Here is a 22,172-nt window from a genome sequence, read left to right as displayed (position 1 = left end):
TGGTCGTGATCAAAATGATTGAACTTATATAAATGTTGTTAACTTACGCTGGCACCTGGACGTCCCCATTTCAGGCTGGTGGGCTCAAGTGAAGGCGCTGGCGTAATGTTTCGCGGTGCAGGAAATACATGTAGAAAAAAATGTTCGTAATGCAACTTCGGCAGTAATGCAATGTATGTACCCCGTATTTTTATAACCTGTAGGAAAAGAAGCTCATGGCCCACTTTACGGAGATTATCGTTATGGAGGAGGGCCGTATTACGGTAAGTTTAGTCCGTTCTTGTTCAATAAATTTTGTTTGCGTTTTTTAAGAAATATATGTCACAATTTGCAATAATGGTAACTAGTTTAGTTTGGGCCACAACGTGCAATAAAATTGGATTCAGTAGCTAAACTGGATATCTATTCCGCGCTCGAATCATTGGGGACGATAGCAAATTGAGCGCTGAAAATTTATTTACCAGCTTTCCGTTGAAAGTTTACGTCCTAGATTACACATCTCTTTCCACAAAATATGACCATAACACGACCCATACAAAATAACTGAAAATCTGAAATATATTGCAAGATATCGCTTCTCCGCCTGAAGAGATACGGCAGAGAGACTGGGTGTCATTTCAGTTTCGTGTTTTATATCTGATAAGTAATCTGCTTTTACATAACTGTATAAACAGGAGTAGGAATTGGAGCGCTGTCTTTTTCAAGACAGAACCGATCTATTATCGTTATTATTTAGTTACACTGAGCAAGAGGCACGCTTACACACTACTCAGAATATTACCATCTAACTAATACTAATAAAAGTTTCAACCCTAATAAAAAATCCTGTATCGATTTCATACCGGACTCGGTATGCCGGTTAATTACGCATTATAAACCACCATGAAAAGGCGTGGGGCTCTGATCTCGGAATTTCTTGTATGGTCGGTGACCCTCGTTTCTGCAAAGAAAACGCGCCAGCTGAAAAAAATATGCAGGGGTATAAAATGACGCGACTATAGCTGAAAAATAAAAATAATAAAAACTAAATACAATTTTGCGCAGACTGGACGGGATTCGATCTTTTAGTCCTGACGTGTCACAGACAGGTACCTTATCCACTTTTCCACGGCCGTTTCCTTTTTCGTTATTACCGACTTTGACATGGGAGAGATACAAAACGCAATGGCAGAACACGTCATCAACACATTTACTGGCATGATAGGTCTCAAAATTTTTTTCAACGCACATGTTTCAATGTATCAAGCACCCCAACCCATTTTGGCTGATCAGGAAGTGCACGATGCGCTTCTCTAAACGGTATGACACTCTCAATGAAGTGCTCACGTACAGTTCGAACTTCGTTATCTGCGTTGAGGCACTGCATCCTCATTTTCCACAAACTCGGGAGGCCCAGGGGCATAATAGCACCAAAAGGAATGCCATCTGTTTGCACACGTAAGAAACTAATGCCAGAGGGATATAACGGTTTTCAATGTTCTCTGAAGGATATCCTAGAAAACATCGCCTCACAAGAATCCAAAAAAAAGCCTTCTATTGTTGAGGCTTATTACAGACGAAACAGTCAGCCCACCAAGGTACAACAACGTCAGTCATTCATGTCTTGACTGATAATGTATTAGTGTGAAGTTTAAAGAAATATGTTTTATTGAGGATAGTATTGGAATTCATTTAACTCTGTTAAGGACGTCTCCTCCTTAGCCTCCACAATGCGGCAAACGGTACAATGGCCCAGGAAGCATTATGTCCACTAAATCTCTATACTATTTTTCCCTCGTGACACTACTCAGATGGTCCATGGAAAACCGCACGTGCAATCTTGTAAGAGAGCGCCACTTATTGCAGGTTCAGTTCAGTTCGGTCGTTCAGTCGTGTCCGACTCTTCGTGACCCTATGGACCATATCACGCCATGCTTTCCGGTCTCTCACTATCTTCCTAACATCACATAACTTCATCTGCAGCGCCTCGAGGATGCCATCTAACCACCGCGTTCGCTGCCTACCCCTTCTCCGGTCACCCTCAACCTTTCCCAACATCAAATCTTTCTCCAGCGACTCCTCTCTTCTCATCAGATGACCAAAGTAGCTGGGCTTTAACTTTAGAATTTGTCCTTCCAATGAGCAGTCAGGGTTTATGGTCGACAATATCGACTGATTTGATCTTCTGGCAGTACAAGGAATCCCCAGTAACATGTGGGACACCTTCCAACCTGGGGGGCTCATCTTCCGGCGCCCTATCAATGCTTTTTTTGTGACTGCCAGAGGGTTTTCTTGGCAGGAAATACTGGAGTGGGTTGCTATTAACTTCTCCAGTCAATCACATTTTGTCAGAACACTCTGCCGTGACCTGTCTATCTTGGGTGGCCCTACAGAGCAGAGCTCACGACTTCATCGAGTTTCGCAAGCCCCGCCGCCACGACAAGGCAGCGATCCATGAAGGGGTATCGCAGGTACCCCCTTGCTAAATCACTCATGGTTTCAGTCGAGCAAACGAACTCGGGCAGCAGACGGCCCAACCGCAATTGCATGACTGTCCTTAAAACTACATCCTTTGACGGCTTCACACATTCGAGGTATTTGTGAAACAACGCGAATACAGACAAGTTGCCACGTATAATATGTAAGCTTTCGTGCTTCTTTCGCGCGCTGCATTGTTACGGAATATTCATTCTGCTTCAACTTCATCGATCGGCCCGGCTTGAGTAGAGAAGTTGGAATACTCTGTCCGGTATCGATTCCATACATGACGGGTTCGTCCGGGCTTCCGTTGATTGATACAGGCTGAACCGAATGAAACCGCGCGGAGCTCTGTTGCCGAAATTTCCCGTGTGGTCGGCGGCCCTCGTTTCTGTAGGAAAACGCGACGCCAACATGTAAACAAATTGCAGGGGTATAAAACATCATGACTTCAGCTGATAAAGCATGGAGAGGTATAAATTAACATGAGTAAATCTGAGAGATGAAAAATACTAATGAACAGAACAAACATTTCATGGACCAGCTGTAATGCGAACTGAAGTGCTGACGCTCACAGACAGGTACTTAACGCACTACTCTATGGCCTGCTTTTTTTTTCTTTATTTCCGGTCAACAAAGTGCATACAAGCATAAAGATTGGTGCTCTACTTTTGGCTAAAACGGTATAACAAAACGTTTTCCTGTTTAATAATCTTTCGACCACACCCATCCACTGAGGTTGCTCAGGCCGACTACGGAGAACATCTCTGAGTAATGTTACACTTTCAATAAAGTTGCCCCTGACAGATCGTACAATTTCTTCTGCGTGCCTAAATGCCACCCATGTTTTCTAAATGCTTTGGAGGCGCAGCACCATAATCATGTCGTAGGTGACCTCGTCAATTTGTGCGCATAGAAACCATATGCTGTAAGGATTAATGATAGTCCTTTCTTTAAGGTTCTTTGTAGTATAAAATGTAGTGTGGTAATCTTCGTCATCATAGCCACTGACATGCATCGCGTCCTCGCGCACTCGAGGACGAAGAAATTGGTCGCTATATCGCAAGAGCTGAGAACATTAACGTCTAATGAAGTAGGCAGGGCAGGAAGAGTATTTACAAACGTGGGATCAAGTTCTTCAATACGACCGAGACACTCGCCGTGTAGCAGGACGGACGGGCACGAAAATGGATTCTAGACGTACATTGCACTAAGGCCATCTTCGAACTTGAGAACAGAACATGGAAGCAGGAGGCAGGAATGGCGTGAAGCGGCATCGGAAGATGGGAAGAAGACAGTCGAAGAAGTAATACTTTCACAGGAGATTGGAACGAGGGCAGCAGAAAATGGAGGAATGTCTGTGTCATTGGCGACAAGGAGTTTTGCAGACCGGGTAGGGACGTCACACAAGATAGTAGCACAAACAGGAAAAAAAAAGGCAACTTCCGCGTGGGCGCAGTCAACAACGGCACGATGAGTGGAAAGGAAATCGTAGCCCAGGATGACTTCCTGTGAGCAGTGAGTCAGTACAATAAACTCAATGGTGTATAAGATGCCTTCGACGAGAATACGGGCCGTGCACGCCGCCGAGGGATGAATGCGCTGGGATGAGGCGGTGCTAAACGAAAAGTCGGACAGTGCGGTGACCACCTTGCGAAAACGATGGCAAAGAGGTTCACAGATGACGGATACGGCAGCGCCCGTGTCAACAAGAGCCAGTACTGCGACACCGTCGACAAACACTTGTATTACGTTAGCGGGAGAAGACGGAGGACTTGAAGAGTTCGAACCAAGCGCAGTTCTTGCCCCGGGAACTGCGACTGTTAGTTTCCATCAACAGCCCCGGTAGAACGTCGGAGAAGCGGGGATGGTGAACGGCGACGAGGGGAAGATGATCGGCGAGAGGCATACGTTTGATTGTCCCGAGAAACAAAGTCGGAACCGGGTGGAGTTCTCGGCGAGGGCTGGTCGATGTCGTACGAGTAGTTCTAGGGGTCAGGGCGACAAGGTGCAAGGCGTTGGCGGCACAGGTGTTTGCAACATGGCCCGGCAGCCGAGGGTCCGGGCTCCCCCTCAATTTTTTTTTTTTTTTTCTCAGTTCGAGGGGACGAATAAAATGGTAAATGGCCCGGCAGCCCGCAAGAGTAGCAGATCGGCCGATTGTGAAAAGTGAAAAACTGGATCTCTGCAGTCTATAAAACCCTGATCGATGACCCCTGGGTTTTTCATATTTTGCAATTCAGGGTGCAAGGTACAAATATATCTTAATTATTAGGCCACGTTTTTACGGGAAGGGTACCCAAGTGAAGCTTGAAGAAAAATGATTCGAGGGTCGGCTTAACCGTCATCATTCTAACTTTCTTTATGACATCTTGCCCTGGGATTCCACACTATATGGATTGGTATACCGGTACGGGTACACACAGGTTGAGCAAGTCGTTATACAATTTTCTCCTGGGTACATTACTAAGATGCAAGGGTGAAGGAACGGGCTGGTTGGTACGTCATCTTGGAAAGCAAAACAGTGTTGTCGTTTCCTTTCTGTGTCTGTGTTTTGAAGTGCCTTGTTTTGCTTTCCAAGATTACTAAGATACTCCACCGAAAAATGTGCACGCAAAATTTTTAAAGCAAAAACAACTTCTCGTAAAAATTCAGTGAGAGCGTGTTTTGTGACGGGATAACTATAAACAACAAAGTCCGGTATCTCATTACCTATGAGCATCAGCAGTAATGTGCGCAACAGAGGGTCTCTTTGATCGGCAAAAAAAAGAAATCGTGATACCACTTGCGTCAGAAACTTGTTAGAAAGACCCCTCTTTATGGGAAGAAACAATTAGTGTGGCTAGTCGTTCCTAATTTGAGCTTTCAATAAAAAATGCAAATACTCTGCAGTTTCTGCACGTTAAAGCGTGAGATGCATGAAAATTGCAGGAAATACCAAATCTTGGTAATCAAAAACGCATTGCACACACTTGCATGTACGTATCAACGGAAAACGTATCAACAATCTTTGATATGCGGATGATAACACTTTAATGGCAGAAAGTAAAGCGGAACTCAAGAGACTTCTGATGCGCGTACATGAAGAGAGTGAGAAGTTTGGGCTTAAACTGAACATTAAAAAGACAAAGATCATGGCGTCTTGCCCTATCAAGTCCTGGAGCATCAAGGGAGAAGAAGTGGAAGCTGTGACAGATTTTCCCTTCTTGGGCTACAAGATTATCTCGGAAGGAGACTGCAGCCATGAAATTAGGAGACGCCTGCTTCTGGGAAAGAGAGCAATGGTTAGCCTTGACCGCCTAGTAAAGAGCAGAGACATTAGTCTGCCAACCAAGATCCGTATAACTCGTGCTATGGTCTTTCCAGTTGTGATGTATGGATGCGAGAGTTGGACTGTAAAAAAGGCTGACCGCCGAAGAACTGACGCGTTTGAATTGTGGTGCTGGCGAAGACTCTTGAGAGTTCCTTGGACTGCCAGAAGATCAAATCAATCGATATTGTCGACCATAAACCCTGACTGCTCATTGGAGGGTCAAATGTTAAAGTTAAAGCTCAGCTACTTTGGTCATCTGATGAGAAGAGAGGAGTCGCTGGAGAAAGATTTGATGTTGGGAAAGGTTGAGGGTCGCCGGAGAAGGGGTAGGCAGCGGACGCGATGGTTAGATGGCATCCTCGAGGCACTGCAGATGAAGTTATGTGATGTTAGGAAGATAGTGAGAGACCGGAAAGCGTGGCGTGACATGGTCAATAGGGTCACGAAGAGTCGGACACGACTGAACGACTGAACTGAACTGAACTGCATGTACGAACCTTGAGAGTTCGCGTCCTTTCCCCCCGTCCACTTTTTGCTTAGCAGTTTTCGTTCTGTCATTCCACAACTCTCTGTTGATTTTTTATTATTCTAATGGTACACCCGATGACTTGGCCGGAAATGTCGTTCACCGCATATTAGCAAATATTACCGGCGAATTATCCCATTCACTGTGCTAAGAAACAATGCTCTTCTCCAAATGAATTTCGCACACTGTCTTTCGGCAGTAGTCGCCTCCAACTCGCACGACTTATTTAACACTTTCCTGATTTGTGCAAAAAACAAAACAAAACAACGATATCATCCGCGTAGGCCAGTAATTTTAACCGGGCGTAAGCAAATACTGCACAAGAATGCTAAATTGGGCGAGTTGGTGCATTCGCATTTTAGGAAACGTAGCGCAAAGAAGACAAGGACAAAAAAGAAGGAAACACACACGAGCACTTACTCACAACTAATTTTTTATTAGAAAAGCTAACAGAATATATAGGGTACAAACAAATTATCAAATACATGTAATAAAGGGGTGAAATTGGCAAAACTTGACAAAAATGTGGAAAAAAGGCGAGTCTGCAAAGATACACAAAAAAACACGTGAAAAAAAAACTACTTGACCACTAATTCAAGGTATGTAATCTCTACTTTTGTTAAGGTAATGGAAGCTCCACTAACACACTTATCCCCTCCTTTCATGACATGATATGCCTCTATAATTTCTCGTGTACGTTGATTGCGCGATGTGCCAAGAACGATAGTTTTATCGAAAAGAGGGCGGCATTTACACTTCGTGCAATGTTTAGGCAAATTATCTTGTGATGTAGGGGTTAAAGAATTTCTATGTTCGAGGAGCCGGATATTCAAACAACGGCCAGTCTGCCCTATGTAGTATTTTTCACAAGAAAGAGGAATTTTGTAAATTACCTGCGTTCTGCACTGTACAAACCAAGATTTATGGTTAACATAGCAGCGATGCTCACTTTTTAACGCGTCTGTCTTTCTTCTTACCAAGGCACACACACCTGACAATTTCGTGGAGGCTGACATTACTGTGCCTACATCATACCGATTGGCGACATTCCGCAAGTCATGTGAAAAACGGTGCACGTACGGCAGAACCACTAGTTTCCTTTTATTACTGCAACACTTAGACTTTTTCGTGTCCTTTCCCTTCACCTAAAGCAGGAGTTTATCACATCTGCTGCTGATTAAAGGAAGCGGATAACCAGAATTACTCAATCTATTGACTTGATCGAGAAAACTTTAACAAATTTTATGCTCGCAAGATTTATTTAAAGCAGAGCGCAAACAAGACAAGACAATTGCGTTTTTCACCACTTTGGAATATCCGGAGCGAAAATGTAGTAAAGGCTTAGATGATCTAGGGGGATAACCCTAAACCAAATGCTTATTCCCAAAATGAAGAGATAAGTCAAGAAATTGTAGAATATCATCATTGGGCAACTGAAAAGTAAAGTTCAAACCATGAGCACTTTCTTTGAAGGTGCTCAAGTCAACTTTTGTTGGGTGGAAGGGTTCTTTATACTTACAAAAATCTGGCGTTTGCATAGGTTCGCGTGTAGCGCCAGTTCTTTCAGACATTTTTCTTAGCCAAATAGACAAAGCCATTCAAAAGAATCTAGATGACTTTTCATTGAGTATTTTTCGTTACGTTGATGATTATTTAGTCCTTCTCCCTTCCAATCGGTTCAATCATTCTGTTGTTAATATTTTAAAGGTTTTCAAAGAAAGTGCTCATGGTTTGAACTTTACTTTTGAGTTGCCCAATGATGATATTCTACAATTTCTTCACTTATCTCTTCATTTTGGGAATAAGCATTTGGTTTAGGGTTATCCCCCTAGATCATCTAAGCCTTTACTACATTTTCGCTCCGGACATTCCAAAGTGGTGAGAAACGCAATTGTCTTGTCTTGTTTGCGCTCTGCTTTAATTAAATCTTGCGAGCATAAAATTTGTTAAAGTTTTCTCGATCAAGTCAATAGATTGAGTAATTCTGGTTATCCGCTTCCTTTAATCAGCAGCAGATGTGATAAACTCCTGCTTTAGGTGAAGGGAAAGGACACGAAAAAGTCTAAGTGTTGCAGCAATAAAAGGAAACCAGTGGTTCTGCCGTACGTGCACCGTTTTTCACATGGCTTGCGGAATGTCGCCAATCGGTATGATGTAGGCACAGTAATGTCAGCCTCCACGAAATTGTCAGGTGTGTGTGCCTTGGTAAGAAGAAAGACAGACGCGTTAAAAAGTGAGCATCGCTGCTATGTTAACCATAAATCTAGGTTTGTACAGTGCAGAACGCAGGTAATTTACAAAGTTCCTTTTTCTTGTGAAAAATACTACATAGGGCAGACTGGCCGTTGTTTGAATGTCCTGCTCTTCGAACATAGAAATTCTTTAACCCCTACATCACAAGACAATTTGCCTAAACATTGCACGAAGTGTAAATGCCGCCCCATTTTCGATAAAACTATCGTTCTTGGTACATCGCGCAATCAACGTATACGAGAAACTATAGAGGCATATCATATTATGAAAGGAAGTGTGTCAGCGAAGCTTCCATTAACTTAACAAAAGTAGAGATTACATACCTTGAATCAGTGGTCAAGTAGTTTTTTCACGTGTTTTTGGTGTATCTTTGCAGACTTGCCTTTTTTCCACATTTTTGTCAATTTTTGTCAATTTCACCCCTTTATTGCATGTATTTGATAATTTTTTGTACCCTATATATTCTGTTAGCTTTTCTAATAAAAAACCAGTTGTGAGTAAGCGCTCGTGTGTGTTTCCTTCTTTTTTGTCCTTGTCCTCTTTGCGCTACGTTTCCTAAAATGCGTAAGAAAATACTCCACGGCCGCTTAACTTTATAGTGGTTATTTTTTTATTTGTGCAGTGAACTTTGCTGTTTCATGCTTTGTATATTTGTGTCGGTTGTAGAAGTCGTGGTCGTAAACACGCTGAATCTTTTTCGTGGCTATCACGAAGGGTAACCAATGTCTTACATCTTAACACTGCATCGCTTTATTGCAGACCAACCTCAGAACGTCGTACTTTACTAATGCTGATGTGTTCTGTCATCGTCTTTGAACAGGTGTAATTTTTTATGCACACAGATATATCTGATGCACTAATATAAACGGACAGCAGCAAGTAGAAAGATTGCAAGGAAAGGGAAACATCCACATTATATTACCTTTTTCATGCTCTCTTTTTAAGTATATTGTCATGTGTACTCCCCTCCTACTCATTTTTTTATTTCTTTCGGTCTGCGACACGACTCGCAACATTGGTGTTTATATCTGCAATGAATCATGACACAAACACGAAGTATTTTAGTGTTTGCTGTATCAAAATTTTAATGTTTATTATATTTTACTTTTTCTTGTTTCAGTACTCTTTTATTTTGTTACATTTCAATTATATTTATTTTATTTGTAATATGTACTTCTAATATTATTGTTAATCCTCGATAATAATGAAATAAATATGGGTTTAGCTCCAACCAAAATCACTCATACACTTCTCACCTATTCCCGAACACTTAGCGATGAACTTAAACTTCGGTTTTTCCCGCCACGTTCTGAACTCCCTGCAAAACCTTGGTTGACCATTTTTCGATCGAATAGCTGTGTACGCTGTGCGTGAAAAATTATCTACACACGAAAGAGGAACATTCAACAGCAGCCGCTGCATGCAAGTTCGTAGAGGAACATATGCCAAAGTTTTAGGCAAATCGCAAACCCAGCATATGGTTCATTTCCTTCGAATTTTTAACTATTTAATTTTCAATCACAATATGATGGGAATAATAGGTATTGTATCGCTGCCACCAGGAGTAAGGGAAAAAGGTTTGTTTTATATTTTCGCTTGCATCATTGACTGCTAGCTTCTTTCATATCGATACAAAGATGAGCCATTTATTCCCCTAAACTTTACGACAAGATACAAAAGAAAATAGATTACGGTGTTTTACTAAAGCCATCACTCTTAGGAGAATCAGTCTTACCTCGCCGCGGTGGCTCAGAGGTCGAGGTACTCGACCCGTGAACCCAAGGTCACTGGACCGAATCCCGGCAACGGCTCCCGCTTTTTGATGGATGCAAAAAGGAAGGTATGCGTGCATTGTGCGATCGCTGTGCACGTCAAAGAACGCCAATTGACCGAAATTTCCGGAGACCTCCACTAAGGTGTCCTTCATAGCCTGAGTTACTTTGGGATGGTATACCAACTGAAACAACGTGGTGAAATTTACCCTTATACGATTCGCAAGTGGATTAGCTGATTCATTACTGTGTGCAGCACACATGCATTACCCTTTGTGGAAAAGATAGTGGGCTTCATTTTGTGCTGCTGCGTTATTTTTAATTTGCTCGCTTTTGTGTGTTTGCTAGTCTTAATACTATTGGAATTCTTATTTTAGGCGTGGCGGTCACATTTCCCGCAAACGCTATCACCAGAACATGTAAAAGAAAGTGCTTAGTAGGTTATTAAACGCACGTTTGCGATTCGCTAAAGCGAGAAGACATTTAAAGTGTAATGCACACTCAAGATTTTTATTCTATACGGTGGCGGTTCATAGCTGTTTCTCTAATTTGTTTGCAGCACTGTATGATTATATACAGTTAGTATATCTACAATGTAGCAAAATGCATCGCTTCAATGACACGGGCAGAGAAGAAAATCGATAATGCGCTCTAGTGAATGTATTCTTCGTTTTGTTTCGCCCAATTTCTCTGAAGCAAAGCATTTTTTCTTCGCGACCAGTGAACTCGTCCAAAAGGCATTCTGATATATGCTTTCCTCAACTGCAAAAAGAAAACCTGTTCGTGAAGAAAGCGCGCATTCATATATTCGCAATCAATTGTTCACGGTGAGAATTAACAAATAAGAGTGATTTAGAAATATCTGTCTTGCTGTCATAGGTCCTTTAGCGGGTCTCCACTGCTGTGTATGTATGTATGTATGTATGTATGTATGTATGTATGTATGTATGTATGTATGTATGTATGTATGTATGTATGTATGTATGTATGTATGTATGTATGTATGTATGTATGTATGTATGTATGTATGTATGTATGTATGTATGTATGTATGTATGTATGTATGTATGTATGTATGTATGTATGTATGTATGTATGTATGTATGTATGTATGTATGTATGCATGTATGCATGTATGCATGTATGCATGTATGCATGTATGCATGCATGTATGCATGCATGTATGCATGTATGCATGCATGCATGCATGTATGCATGCATGCATGCATGTATGCATGTATGCATGTATGCATGTATGCATGTATGTATGTATGCATGTATGTATGTATGCATGTATGCATGTATGCATGTATGTATGTATGTATGTATGTATGTATGTATGTATGTATGTATGTATGTATGTATGTATGTATGTATGTATGTATGTATGTATGTATGTATGTATGTATGTATGTATGTACGTACGTACGTACGGGCCTAAACTAGTTTCGGCTATTAACCCAACATTTTTTGCAATTTGTATATTTATTGAAATAAATAACTGACTGATTGACTGACTGATTGATTGATATATAGCTAATTTGGCATTCAAGTGCCAAATAACCAAATAAATATACACGCTAAAAAAATTGTGTATACGGGAATGATCACACATGACCTCTCTGTCGATATTTTCAGGAGTCTATGCTCAGCGATATCCGCACTATAGGCCATTCCAATATCCGTACTATGGCCCATTCCAATATCCCTCCTATTCATATTTCTACGGTAAGTGCATATTATTTCTGCGTCTATTTTACAAGCAGATCGGCATGTTATCATATACCAAATGAATCTCAATGTAGTGTTTAAGCAGGATGTAGAAGCCTTACTCCTATGAACCAAACTGTCGGAGCTCAAAGACTACAGCGTGAAGGCATAGTTTGAGTACAATTTGTTCGCAGAAAAACTGAATACTTTTTTTTTGCAAACTGAGTTAAAAACATAGAGTTTTTCAACTGAACCTCTCCTTTTTAGATATGTTAGCTTTTCCAAACGTACGTAATAATTTTCCGTTAACTAGGACGCCAGAAAATGCTTAAAACAACATTTAAAACATTTAGGCACGAAAAACGGCTTATAATGTAATCGTGTAAATTAAGTTATATAAGATGTCCGGTCCCTCATTTGAGGAAGAATTGAGGAAACAATCCTTCTGCCTCCAAAATAGTTCATCCAAACCGCAAAGCAGACTACAATATATTCATGCAGACTGTTCAATTATAGTGGAACAGAGTACCGAGGAATATAGCAGCCTGAATAGACGAGTGGAAGACGGATGAGCGGAGAACACAACCTCTAGCAGGAGCCTTCCCTTGACATTTCTTCCATCTCCCATTTTCCATGTTCCCTTATTATATAAACAATAATGCCTGTATAATGTGTGTAAACGTTACCACGAGAAACATGGGAAGGTGTCTACCAAGGCGATTCAGTTGACATCAAATCTTATTCATTTCTATAAACAATACTAACGCATATTATATCAGGAAGACAACATATTATGTATAGGAAATTGAAACATCAACCGTATAATATGCGTCTGGAACAGCGCCACAAAACATACCAAAATGTCTTGCCAAGCTGATAACCTATTGCAAGGAAAACTCTTTTCACGACGAAATAACACAAGCTGGAAACAAGAGCGCTACCAGTTGAATTGTCACTCGGTAGGCTGTCAACAAGGACTCCGAACAAATCAATGTACTCGCAATAGCAACCGATAAAAGCATATTCAGGGAAGAAACAGTGATCGCCAATGAATTTAACAAGTACTTCTCTAACTTACCTTCTCCACCTAGAGCCTTTAGCCTTGATTTTAATGATTTGCAGGTTCCAAATGTTGAACGTAACACATCATCGTTCTTCCTTAGTCCCGTCAACGAAGCGGATGTAGTTGCCACTATATTAATATTAAATAACACATCATAAGTTGCTCATGATAACATATCTACAAAACCCTTCAATGCAATTGCAGATCACAATTCTTTGCCTCTATGCTATGTAATTAACACATGTTTTCACACTGGGGTGTTGCCTACAGCGCCAAACATATCAAAACTATTACCAATATAGTTAAAAATCGATTTAACCAAGTTGGAGGGAGCCGCAAAATATTTCGTTCAATTGGGAACTTCGCTAAATCGAGGAAAGCATTTCTCGGTCACTTAAAGTCAATAAAGTCGATTATTATATGGTGTCGCGGTATCAAGGAAATACCGCGGCATCATATTTGCGAAGTGTTATGCGCTGAAAATGAAATCATGTTTTCAAAGGACATAACAGCCAACTTAAACTAAGGCCCAAGGAACCTGTGCTGTTAAGTCATCTCTAAGTAAAATGCCAACTTATCCACTATGCTATGTTGCTACAATGAAATTGCGGCCCGCGCAACCACCGACACCGATAGGAAAAAAAGCACCTAAAAAGCAACAAAAAGAAGCAACGAAAATTTTACCTCGGCAGGGAGGGTCCCAGGGGACTCAATTTCTTTCCCGCTGAAAAAGACGCCGCTGATCTTTGCTTGCTTTCGGTTTGTAAGCAACATCTGCAGGGATTCTTTGTGCGATCTTTTGTCGTCAGTCGGCAAACTGTCTGAGCAGATTAAGGGCAGCCATAATTTGTGCCTGTGTTGGCATGGGGCACCGCTGCCGACTCCGGGTCGATGGGCCGGTTTTCTGCTGCTGGCGAAATCTCGTGAAATTAAATCAATAAAACTCGCGTTTCGCACCGCGTAGTTCGGCAAAAGCGGGATGTTGTTGCTGCACGATGTTACCGTTGGCTCGCAGTCAATACATTATTGAGCGTTTTGTACAAAATACACCAAATATAGACTTTTTCACCTTTAATTTTCACTAAACGTTTTGTTAAATCGTGACAGGTAGCTTAATTAGTTTCGGTATTTCTAGGTACTCAAAGCATTGGGCCATATGAGCGTCTGAGGGAGAATCGAGATATTTTCGCTGAATTTGAACTTTTATTGAATCTGGTTTCGTTAAATCTAGTTTTGGCTGTATTTAAAAAAAGGGGATAAACTGAAGTTTTAAAGTAAAACAAGCTTTTGGGCGAGTTGGTAGCTTACATTCGACATAGCCGCAGCGAAAAAAACACAATCACAGAAGGAAGACACGTACACAAGGACCAACGCAGCGTTGGTCCTTGTGTACGTGTCTTCCTTCTGTGATTGTGTTTTTTTCGCTGCGGCTATGTTGAAGTTTTAAAACTCTCGCCCGATATCTTTTTTATCGCCTATATCTAAACCCATAAAAAAAGGTACTTCATCAAGACTTGAACCAATAGTTCCTGTGCAGTAATCCTTCAGATTCCGCGCAATACGGGTATACTGGAGGGAAGTAAACAGAATTAGCTTTACTAAATGTTACAGAAAAAATACGGCAAAATATTGCAAATAAGCGTCTCACGAAAGGTAAATAGTAGACCTAAACAAGGCTTTTGATACTTTGGACCATTCAACACTATTAGATAAATGTGGCTATGGTGCCAGAGGAGTCCAGCTAGATTTGGTTAAAAGCTTTTTAAACAATAGGCAGTATTATGTGGTCGTTAATGACACAGCATCATAACTCTCGAACTAATATTGGGTTACCTCAAGGATCAATATTGGGCCTATTTCTATTTTTAACATTTGTTAACGACTTACCATCATAGCTATCACAGAACTGTATACTATAAGCTGACGGCACTAACATATATATATATAACAGCTGAAAATGACGGCATTATTGACACCATGGCTCAAAAAACACTACTAAAACTATCTTTATGACAATAATTCAATACGTTCCCTCGAACACATCCAAAACACCCGTCTCTCAAAGACTTACAACCTTCTTCTCAATAACACCGCTTTGCAGAGAGTGAACGAAAGAAAATTTCTCAGAATTTTGATTGGTAATCAGTTAAAGTGGCCCTCACATGTTCAACAGGTATGTTCAAAGGTTTACAGAAATATACCGATATTTTATAAATTACGATTTTTTCTTATAAAAACACTGCTCACACTATACAACAGCTTCATAAATTCACATATAATTTAGGCAGTAGCTATGTACTGCTCAACGTATCGCTCAACAGAACATCCACAATAGCATCCAGTACTGTATTATCAATTTAAAGTTCAAAATACTGAATAACATAGCAATTTGCCTTGCTGTGAAACTCCTGCAACGAAGCAGTATCTACTCCAGTCGATCATCTATATTGTTCTACATGTCCCCTTCATTAGAAATAATTGTGGCACACATTCATTTACGTATACTGCAGTCAATTATTCGAACGCACTACCACCACACATTACAATCAATAAAAGCTACCAACAATTTTCCAATCAATTAAAGCGGCACATTCTCTCAATATCTACATTATTTTGAATATTTCACTCTTCCTGACTAAATAACATTTGATGTTTATATAGCCATGTATTGTTCTTTTTCTTTCTCTTCCTTTTGCATGATTTTGTTTATGACATTATTATTCATACGAACCTTTTTCACAACTCTTGCATGAGTTTTGGGGTTCTACCTGTATACTCAACACAACGTATTTATTGATAAATAATGGTTGATTGCGTGTACTGCCCCAGGCATGCGCCCAAGCTTCTAATAAGTGTGATTGCAAGATAACAGACGTCTACTGAGAAGAAGAAATTCTAGAGGGCACTGTGGAGAACCAAAATGCGACGAGGCGAAGGCTATTGGTGGATCCTGGCCTTCCACTATGGCACCTTTACCTACCTCTTACTTAACGGCGCGGGTCAGGTGTCCGCAGTGTGACAGATACTGCGCCTTTTCTTTGCTGTAACGCAGTTTGAGACGCCGCTGATTCCTTCTGTACCGGGTCTGTTTCTGTTTCCTGTGTGGTGCATCATTCGAGGAAGCGGCAAATGAAAGGCGCCGCATGGACGCCTGGGTCGGACGCCCGGTAGGGTCACCTTAGTTATATGCGTGAATTGCCTGGTGACGACTTGAGTCGTGATGGTACATAGCGCTGCCATTGCCGAACACAACGAGCGTTCCGTTGATCGCACCAAATTCACCGGCGTTTTATAATTTGTTTACAAAAAAGGAAAGACGATGTACCTGTCACTCGCGGAATCCTGCTACTATCATCCTCACCGTAGACAAGAATTACGATGTGCGTTTCTCAATCCCGGTCATGGCGCAGTTGGTTAAAGCGCTCGACGTAGTATCCGAGGGTTGGACTTTCGATTCACAGTGGAGGCAGGATTTATGTATTTGTTTTTAGCTATTTCCCTCACAGTAGACAAGGAGATTTATGGACCAGGTGATGACGGCACTATCTCGCGGTCGCCCACGGAATCTCGCGAAGAAGTATGACACTTCTCGTGGCCGGACGGACAGGGTCATGACTGCGAGTATGAGCCATTAAAGGCTTTCGCCTTAAAACATGAGCATAACCATATGTTGGATAGCAATTTGTCACTAAAGTTGTGATATTAAGGACTTTTTGAGGGCCATGGGTCGCTACTGTCCATTTGCCTAAACGGAAGATGGTGATATTGTCACGTAGCAAAAAGGCGTGTGAAGGCCGCAGAGCCGGTAACACAGATAGCCCGGTGTTGGCGAAGTCCACGGACGAACGGTGCGAGTGCGAAACGGGAACTTCGTAGTCTTCTGCCTTTCTTCCTTCTCCTCTTCACACTGGCAGCAATATGACGTTTTGTCCGAGGTTTGTTGATTTGAATTTACCTGAGTGCCAAATTTCCAAACTGATGCGTTTTCACTGATATCAGGACGGAGTGGAAGGAACACGTACTAGTCAAATTTTGGAATTATCACCGCCTTTTTGTCGCTGGCGGACACTAAAAAGAAGCTTCCGCAATGTACCTTCTACTGTCCTTTTATCAGTCTAGCAAAATGTGAAACAGGAAGGGGAAGGGGCACACACTGCTGTTTAATGAGATTTATCAGCTCAAAACGTTTCAGTTTTCGCTACTTGCGGGAAAGCTTGCGCTACTTTCCTTCAATCTTATCCCTTTATTAATATGTGGAATCATTGCAAATGGGGTTGCCTGCTTGTACTTCTAACAAAACTGCATTAACCGCTTTGAATTAGATAACACCCCACATCTGACCGAGCCAGTCAAAATTTTGTTCCATGTGCTACCAAAATTTGACAGTTCTGATATTAGGATCAACCTGCAGCCTGACTATGCGAAATTTCTCTTCATCGTGTCATTGTCCGAATTTTTTTCCGTTTTGATATTTGGCTGGTGTTCTTTCGCTCTACGATGCTCAGTGGATCTACGATTGGATTGGATTCGTAAGTCGTGAGTAAAAATGTTTGGAATGAGACTTCAAGCCAGACTAAACGCAATATTTTTTTTTTTTTTCAATATCAGAGTGTTGTGTGAATTAGCGGTTTTGTCTTTATGTACGTCAAGGTTGAAGGTCTTAAGAGCGCGCAGTTTAAAGGAATATTAGTATGCACGAATTGCTCGAGTTAATATAAAAGGGAACATTTTGCTTAAAAGTTCGGATATCAACGCCATTCCACATTCTATGCAAATTTTTGTATGTCAAAGCTTAATACAACGAATTTTAACGCGCGGAAAGCTGCATAGCATATTGTATTTTATTATGCCGAATTTTCTTTTTAAGCCCGCTGGCTTAACTATACGCTGCATTTCAATAATAAATATAGGCAACACGGAAAGGATAAACTCAGTGAAAATAACTAGAAAAGAGGCACCACTGGTGCCGTGATAGAAAGACGGTATATTAGATCTGTATAGGAGAATTTAATTAGAGTTCAATACCAGAACCAAAGCTGCCCCACACAATGATATCACCTATTGTACATTATCTCCGCCTGAACTGAGAGGGATTGAGAAGCTCGTGCACAGCAGACGTGGGTGCACGAGGGTTACGAACACATATAGCTATAACTGACCCTTTTCTGACTGGAGTAATATAATGTTGGACATTGTTACAAAGAATAATATCTGCAGTGCGTCCCGTGTAGGATAGCTCCATTTTGAAGGGATCTGAGAAGAAAATTTGAAATTCCTGTTTTTCGTCTTTTCTAAGATCTGATTGAACGCATTGGGTGTAGTACTGCAATAATGACCCTAGGGCGGGTGCGCGTTAAGAGATATGGGCCCATTTCCCATACTGTAATGTATTCCAGAGATTGCATCTTGCCTCAGGCAAATCATAAAATCTATAGCTTAGTTGGCAAGCCCAGTTAGCGTATCTGAATCTGGAAAGCCAACAAACTAAGGAATTCCTGTCAAAGTGGCCACGACGATACATAAGGCCCATTAGTGGGATTTGACTAAATCGCGAGACATTTAGTGGAGAAAAAAACAAGACGGCAGAATGGGCACAGCTATTGCGTCTACCTGCTATAAAGAAAAACATTATCATCTCCTGCTGTTTTTTTTCTCTCTTACTCTGTGCACAGGCTACTTTTTAAGACGTAAGCTGGTTAAGTTAGTCCCTGTTAAAAGTATGATGACGCCTATCTCAGATGAAAATGAGATGGAGGAAGGGGAACACAGAAAAACGCCAACCCGTTTTTCTGCTCCGTTCTGCCCTCAGCACTCTTCTGCTGCCAGATATGAGCCAAACTGCCCATATATATGACTTGTATTGCAAATGCTGTTCGACACTATAGCCAGCGCTCGTCCTGTTCTCTGCTGGGGCGTTTGTCAGTTGCGTTGTTTTTCATTTATTACGTTTCACCAACTCGCCTGCTCAGCGCTCGTCTTGCTGTGCTCTGCTTTAATGTTTGTCTGTGGCGCTGTTTCCCATTCAAGATTGCTGTTTGCTTTAAGTGTACTATTTAAACTATGGGAACTAGAGGTTTGAAGGCGCCAAATCTCCTGCTACCTTGCTCTTATTGGCTTACAGTAAAATCGTTTCTGACGAGCGCCGTGCAAACATTTTATACCCTGGATCAAATTGTTCGAAATTTTTTACGCCTATTTTTTCTTTCAGGCTATGACGAAAGGTATCCTTCCGGCCCTTTGAATTTTGTCTATTATCCTGGTTAGTATTCAATCCGCTTGATATTTAATAAAAGTAGAAAACATTTTCGGTTTAAGAACGAACGTCACGTTGCTATATATTTATCATTTTCTCCAATTATTCGAAAGAAGTGTTTTCGATAAAAGAATATTTAATATTTATTTATATACCAGGCACACTCAGCCTCTTTTTAGGTGTTTGTGAGGAACGGGCTTTTTCTCAAAAGCAAGGAAAAAATGAACGATACGAAAGACAATTCAAGAAACAGCATTAAACAGCCAAAGAACACTACAAGAAATATTCTGCCACAGTAGCCGGAAAGGAAACAATTATTGCTGTGCCAAAAGGGTATAGAGTATTCCAGATGCACGCCAAATGCATAAATGCAAGAGAACAACACCAGAAGCAACATTATTATTAAAAAATATACACTCCAGGTTGATGGCAAGGTGTAGAAAGAGGCAAAAGAGATTGATGAAGTGACAGCCTAATAACCGAGAATATTTCCTTATTTTTTTTTTTGTGTGTTGGAGGAGTTGATGAGGATTTTTGTTTTACATTCTTATTCGTTGTGAGTCAGGATGAAAAACAAAACCTCAATGCAGTGAGAAAATTCCGCTCGATGCTTTTCATTTACTAGAAAATTTAGTGGCTTTGTTGCATAAATTGCGTCGCAACATTTGTGAGAAAAAAATCTTTCACGACACGTTCACAAAATAAAATCTAACGAATAAAATAACAAATATTAACAAAGATTTCGCGAAACTATAGAAATGATTCTTTCCTATCGTATGTATTTATAATGAAATGCAAGAAAACTTTGTTTGAAAACTATGCCCATATTTACCACTTTGCGTACACATAGTTCGCAATACGTGTTTTTTCGTATTGAAGCTGGTAAGGGGTTCGCATAAACATGCTGGCTGGAAAAAAACATGCAGCTACAACACCAAAGGCTAATTAGCTGTGTTCGGCTGTACTCTAGCATTTTTTCTACTGAAAACATTTTTAGCATTTAATAAAGCTTTATAAGATAGTTGTACACGAGGAATCATAGGTTAGGAATGTATTTCTCTCACGTCTATCTACTCCCTTTTTCGTGTTAATAGTACCCTTCAGTTCGCATTGCGTTGCTCTGAGATCATCGCAAGGTCGAGATTAATATTAAAACTGCTATATACCGACTAAACAGAGAGAGATAGAGAGAGTAAGCCATCAAGTCATCTCTGCGAGTGGAGGTGGTCCTTATAGGAGAGAAATTACAAGAAAACATTTCCGACTGGGCTGTTATGGTTGAGAAGTGCTTAAAATTGCTCTGGTTCGAACACGTCTTCAGAAAGAACTTAAACATCTGTGTCGACGTTTAAACTTGGCTTTGTAAATTGAAGAAGTGCACGTATTCCTCAAGACTACTATGGTTGTTGGCAAACGTCTGGGCTCCACGACCGATGCTTGCAAGTACTATCATACCTGAAATGATATTCTCTATTAATAATCTATGCTAAACCCTGCTGGACAACAAATAAAGTTTTTCTCACTCTCAATGCAATATATATTTTATGTTTGTATTGAAAACAGGCAGCAGCAGGCGAAAGAAGGCTTTAGTCAATGAATGATCTACTCAAAGGGCGAGAACATTGTGGAACTGTCTTAAGTTTGTGTGAGGATTCCGGCAAACATGAGGTTGCTGGTTGTTGAAGCAGTCAGTTCGTGCGCAGTTATAGGCAGGACGCACAAACAAATAACGCGTTCAGTGTCTTGGGAAGACGATATTTGTTTCCACGCTCTACGATGCAAGGAAGGGGCAAAAACTATTGCAACACGGGGGTTTAGGATGTTATTTCTAAATCACCATTATGAAATTGTAAACTTTATTGGGTAATACTCAATCGTACTTCTGGCTACGAAAGGTGTAAACAGCGTTCAGTAGAAGCGCTGCTTTCACGGCGCTTTGGCGAAGAAGTGCAAGCTATTTATAGCCAGTGTGTTTGCTTTTAATTTCCGGGATGCTATAACTAAGATTTAAGTTCCATATTGGATGCAGTTAATTTAAATTATAACATTTAAAATCAGCCAATGTGCGAAAAAAGGGGTTTTGACAAATATTAAAGTTGATTTGTCCTAACAACCTATACAGAATTCTTTGATTGTAACACCAGTGTAGTAGAACCTATCCGTGTGCTGGTGGTGAAAAGCAAAACAATATTTCGATTTATTAGCATCGCCTTTTGACTTGAAGGCTACTGCTTGTAGATAAGCTCTTGCAAACACTAGTGATGATTGTGGCAAGAAATCTTCAAATTTCTATTTGGTAAGGTGATTGGAAGGTTCTCCAAGAGGACTTGTAATAACTATATGTTTTACAGAAGGCCAGTATGGAGAAGAATATCAAGATCAAATAGATCCCAAAGATGCAGATGAGCAAAAGACGAAGGAGGAAACAAACGGGGCAAGTGAAAAAAGAGCCGAGTAATTCCCAAAATTCTTATGAATCCAAGTCATCATTGAAGCTTCGTGACCACTGGCCGAAAATAAAAAAGTTCACATCTTTTGACTGTAGTTTATTCAAAAATATGGAATCACAAGGAGGAAAAGATATACATGTTGAATTATGCATCCTTGAATGTATCGCTTATCAAAGCATGTCTAAAAGATAGAGGGAAGGAGAAGTCATAAGAAGCCCAGGACCACTGCTGTTCGCTAATGTTCCCTTAGCAAGAGTTGATAGAGGTAAAACAAGTCAACATCAGTGTTTGAAGGGTGACGGTGGAGGAGGTGAGAATAAAGACCTCAATGTGTGCAGCAGTGGGGAGAAGGCTGCTCCGTGAGCAAAACCAGCG

The 22,172-nt window shown here is 40.9% G+C and overlaps 1 protein-coding gene across 1 annotated transcript in view; it reads left to right on the top strand.

Annotated features, from left to right (window-relative positions):
- The window catches only part of LOC146175534 (uncharacterized), a 32,805-nt gene extending 10,922 nt beyond the window's left edge, over positions 1-21,883 (top strand). Inside the window, exons 4-7 of the mRNA XM_084581926.1 lie at positions 204-263; positions 11,960-12,049; positions 19,303-19,353; positions 21,699-21,883. Of these exons, the coding sequence (XP_084438052.1) occupies positions 204-263; positions 11,960-12,049; positions 19,303-19,353; positions 21,699-21,805 (308 nt within the window). The 3' untranslated portion in view covers positions 21,806-21,883. The remainder of the gene's footprint in view (positions 1-203; positions 264-11,959; positions 12,050-19,302; positions 19,354-21,698) is intronic.
- Positions 21,884-22,172: the final 289 nt, after the last annotated feature.

This window comes from Amblyomma maculatum, chromosome 10, assembly GCF_055883805.1.
Source record: "Amblyomma maculatum isolate TAMU_Amacu chromosome 10, ASM5588380v1, whole genome shotgun sequence".
Taxonomy (NCBI): domain Eukaryota; kingdom Metazoa; phylum Arthropoda; class Arachnida; order Ixodida; family Ixodidae; genus Amblyomma; species Amblyomma maculatum.
Note: the sequence above shows the minus strand (reverse complement) of the source record. Positions and strands in the feature narration are given on the sequence as shown.